A 4,115-nucleotide genomic window follows, 5' to 3' on the forward strand; every position below is an offset into this window, starting at 1 on the left:
CTCTGCTTCTCTCTCTCTGTCTCTCATGAATAAATAAATAAAATCTTAAAAAAAAAAAAAAGAGTACAGTTTGCTAAAAAATGCAAGTGGGAATCTTCTTTGAGATTTTAATTTTTTAAAAAGCTCTAGAGCGTAAAAAAGCAACAAAACCATCACCGAAAGTTAAAACTAATTCTGATTACCCCAGCTAGTTTCTGCTGACCTTGGTGCCTTAGAAGAGAATTCTCCAACCGACCCAGAAGACGAGGATTTGAAACTTCCATTGGCGATGCCGCCACCGTAGCCGCCGCCGGAGCCCTTGCCGCCGGAGCCCTTGCCGCTGCCGCCGGGGATCTGGCCGCCGCCGCCGGGGGTCTGGCCGCCGCCGCCGGGGGTCTGGCCGCCGTGGCCGCCGTGGCCGCCGCTGCCGGGGAACTGGCCGCCGTGGCCGCCAGAACTACCAGGAGGAAGGGTCCCGTTCGGTTACCTCTAACTTTTTGGAAAAGGGTGGGTCGCTTTCCACGTTATTGTTACTTTAAAAATAAGCACAACGTGTTTCGAGAGGGAAAAAAAACCCAAAACCCTGTCAAGTGTGGATTCTAAAATCCATTACTTAAAAACAGTTTTATGTTGCACACAACCCTAAGAGTCATATCCATGGGGGGTGGAAGCTGTGGCCGCAGACGCCCTTTCCTTGCTTTCTCCCTTCTCCTCCCTTTCTCCCATCCTCTGGCACTTCTTTGGGTCTTGGAAGAACCTGGCGATTTAGAACATTCAATAAAACCAATTGGGGTAATTTAAACATGTTAATGATTCACCTTCCTTCTCCTTCTAGCAGGCTGCGGTAGGTTTGAATTTCATTCTCCAGTCGGATCTTAATGTCCAGGAGTTGTTGGTACTCAGCATTCTGGCACTCGGTTTCGGCTCGAATCTGCTGGAGTTGTTCCTCCAGAGAGGAGATCTGGCCCTGAATCTGTGAGAGCTGCAGGCAGTACCGACCTTCTGTTTCTGCCAACGAGGATTCCAGGGATTGTTTCTGAGAAAGAGGAGAGCATAGATGGTGACTTAGCGACCTCACTGTTTAATTAAATACAGTGAAGATTATTTAATCGTTTAATAAGACATCAAATAGAAGAATAAAGAAAATGAACAGAATTTGTGTTTTATGTTCAATGGCAACATTTTAACTTAAGCATGTTTAGAGCAGGGCCGCTAAGACTTCTCCCCTGTTAACAAAGAGCTCCAATTTTATTTCTACTTTCTTACCCCCTCTTTTCTCTTGAGTTGCATAGAAGTTATTTCAAGAGAGAGAATTATTAACATACCAGGGCTAGTTGGGACTGTAGTTCGATTTCCAGAGCTTGAACTGTTCGTCTCAATTCAGTAATCTCAGATTTGTAGCTGGACATTTGTTCAATGTTACTATTGATTTCTGTAGTCAGTTCCTTGCTCTAGAGTATTAAAAACAGGGGAAAAGATGAGAAAAATCTGAAATGATAACCAAACGTCCACTGGCCTCATCATGAAGGAAGATGAATTACCTTTTCATTGAACCAGGCTTCAGCATCTTTGCGATTTTGTTCAGCAAGTTGTTCATATTGGTTTCTCATGTTATTCAGAAGTTCAGTCAGATCAATACCTGGGGCAGCATTCATTTCTACGTTTACATCACCAGTGGATACATTTTGAAGGTCTTTCATTTCCTGTTTGAGGAACAGAAAAATTTAATGACTGCACCATGACCACAATGAACCCTTTTCTTGGCCGGGGGAAGTATAACTTTTTGCATCACCTCTTCATGGTTCTTCTTCAGGTAGGCCAGCTCTTCAGTCAGGCTCTCGATCTGCATCTCCAGGTCGGTCTTGGACAGGGTCAGCTCGTCCAGCACCCTGCGCAGGCCGTTGATGTCGGCATCCACGCTTTGGCGCAGGGCTACCTCGTTCTCATACCTGAAAAACGCATAGTACAAATACTGGATATAACTTACATATGGGAGGTATACTTGGGCTGAGACTGTTTAAGAAGCAAATATAGAGTTGAGTTCATATCATGGCAACATTCATTGTATACCAATTCACATAGGGATATTAGTGGTTTAATGCAAAGAAGCTTAGCAGTTACTTTAAAATGCATTTTTTTCTTTTAATATTGCCCAAAAGGTAATATTGAGATTGAAACATTTTCTGACGACTCCAGTACCGTTTAACTTTGCATGAACTCAAGAAAATGTAAATGCTGTTGTGGGCGTCCAAAGTCATTGTTAAAAGCAACTCATGTAGATTATAACCCTTACCTTACATTGCTCCTAACAGGTAACTATTAAAGACTTTGAAGTTGAAAAAAAAAAAAAAAAGCAACTCATGTATCTTTTACAACAGTGTTGTGCCACGTTCACTTAGCTTACTTTAATCTGAAGTCATCAGCTGCCAGCCTGGCGTTGTCGATCTGAAGCAGGATATTGGCATTGTCAGTTGTTAGACGGAGGATCTGGAGGGAGAGGCAAAGAAATCAGATACAGATATGGCTTTTATGGTGGCATAGATGACCTGCATTTTTATGTTCTCTTACAAAATCTTACAAAATATAAAATATTGCAGGATTACCCAGATACTTAAATTTGAGTCATTCGTTCTCTTGAAGTTTCTATACTTTGCTATTTCTGTATTGTCCTTTTCTGAAAACTAACTGCAATTATAAGCTGTGTTCCTGCATGTGTGTTCCCCTACTTTTATCCTGGGTGATTTCCATGTATTTCAGCCAACTTTTGACTGACTCATACCTTTCGGTTTAACTTGTTTTAAATACATATTCTAAAGGAATACACTCTGGGCTGGCTCACAGTAGGTACAACTCACAAATTCTCTAGGGGCAAACTATCCCATTTCCATCCTGGAGAATTCATGTTACTTGTCATTGGTAATGAATATTTTTTTTGTTATCAATCTGAATAATATTTTGTTTTGATTCACTTAATAATTCTTTTAGTTCCTGAATTTGTAAATTATCTAGTATTTTAGCTATGGACTCATATACTCACTAAAACCTAAAAAATTCTCAGTAATCCGCCATCCTGTAAGATATGCAACACGTGCTGAAGATTTCAATGACCATCTCATCACAAATATTCACCTTTGATAAGACTGGATTGTTTTTGGAAGCAGGAAAGTAACATAGGCAAACACAGTGAATAGCTACATTGTGGTTAATTTAGATTCATCTGTTTGAATTACATGGATAAAAAATAGGCTTAAAGTTGGATTTTTAATATGAACCTTACCTGATGTTTAAGATCTTCGATGATTTGGTAGTATTTGCTGTAGTCATGACGCTCTCTCTGGCTTGAGTTGCCATACTTTTCATACCACTCCTTGATTTTGCCTTCTAGCTCGTAGTTTGATTCTTCCAGAGCCCGAACTTTGTCCAAGTAGGAAGCCAGGCGGTCATTCAGATTCTGCATGGTTACTTTTTCATTTCCGGAGAGAAGTCCACCATCTCCTCCAAATCCACCCCCATAGCCTCCAAAGCTGCCTCCACCGAAGCCGCCCCCACCAAAACTGCCCCCACCAAAGCTGCCACCTCCAAAGCTGCCTCCTCCATAGCCCCCACCAAAGCTGCTGCTTCCACAGCCTCCACCAAAGTTACCTCCACCAAAGTTACCTCCACCAAAGTTACCCCCACCAAAACCTCCTCCTAATCCTCCATAGCCACCTGATGAGCCCCCAAAGCAGCCTCCACCAGAGCTCCCACAACTAAAAGAGCCACCGCTGAACCCCCCTGAGCTAAATCCTCCACCAATGGAGCCTTTGCTGCTCGAAATTTTGTGGGATGATCCTCCTCCTCCACCTCCTCCTCCCCCACTGCGGGAGGAAGAGTATTGCTTGCTTGAGCTGTATCGAACAGACATGGTGATGCTGTTTAGCCCAGGGAATGCTTGCTACCAAGGACAGTGACAAGCCTTTATATACTGAGAGGGTGTGTCCCACATGTTGTTAGGGTTTGCTTACTTGCATGGTTTTCTTTTTGCCAATTTAGCATCTTTACTTATGATTGCATACATTATCTTAAGTAATAACCAATTCCAATATGTATGGTTTTGAATTTGCCCTAAGAACAAACAGGAGTTTTACTATGTTGAA

At 42.3% G+C, this 4,115-nt stretch overlaps 1 protein-coding gene across 2 annotated transcripts; it reads right to left on the reverse strand.

Annotated features, from left to right (window-relative positions):
* Positions 1-793: 793 nt before the first annotated feature.
* KRT10 (keratin 10) lies at positions 794-3,883 on the reverse strand. 2 transcript variants are annotated; one of them, XM_045888068.1, is made up of 7 exons: positions 3,652-3,883; positions 3,257-3,621; positions 2,384-2,466; positions 1,772-1,928; positions 1,521-1,682; positions 1,305-1,430; positions 794-1,015 (listed from the first exon to the last, which is right to left on the reverse strand). In XM_045888068.1, exons 1-7 carry the CDS (start codon positions 3,881-3,883, stop codon positions 794-796), a joined length of 1,347 nt encoding a protein of 448 aa, XP_045744024.1. The 2 variants fall into 2 exon arrangements, with proteins under 2 accessions (XP_045744024.1, XP_045744023.1); XM_045888067.1 differs by having other exon boundaries at positions 3,257-3,883.
* Between the last annotated feature and the right edge of the window lie 232 nt (positions 3,884-4,115).

This window comes from Mirounga angustirostris, unplaced genomic scaffold (genome assembly GCF_029215605.1).
Source record: "Mirounga angustirostris isolate CCGP_5_RB_7025 unplaced genomic scaffold, mMirAng1.0.hap1 SCAF_17, whole genome shotgun sequence".
In the NCBI taxonomy this organism is placed as follows: domain Eukaryota; kingdom Metazoa; phylum Chordata; class Mammalia; order Carnivora; family Phocidae; genus Mirounga; species Mirounga angustirostris.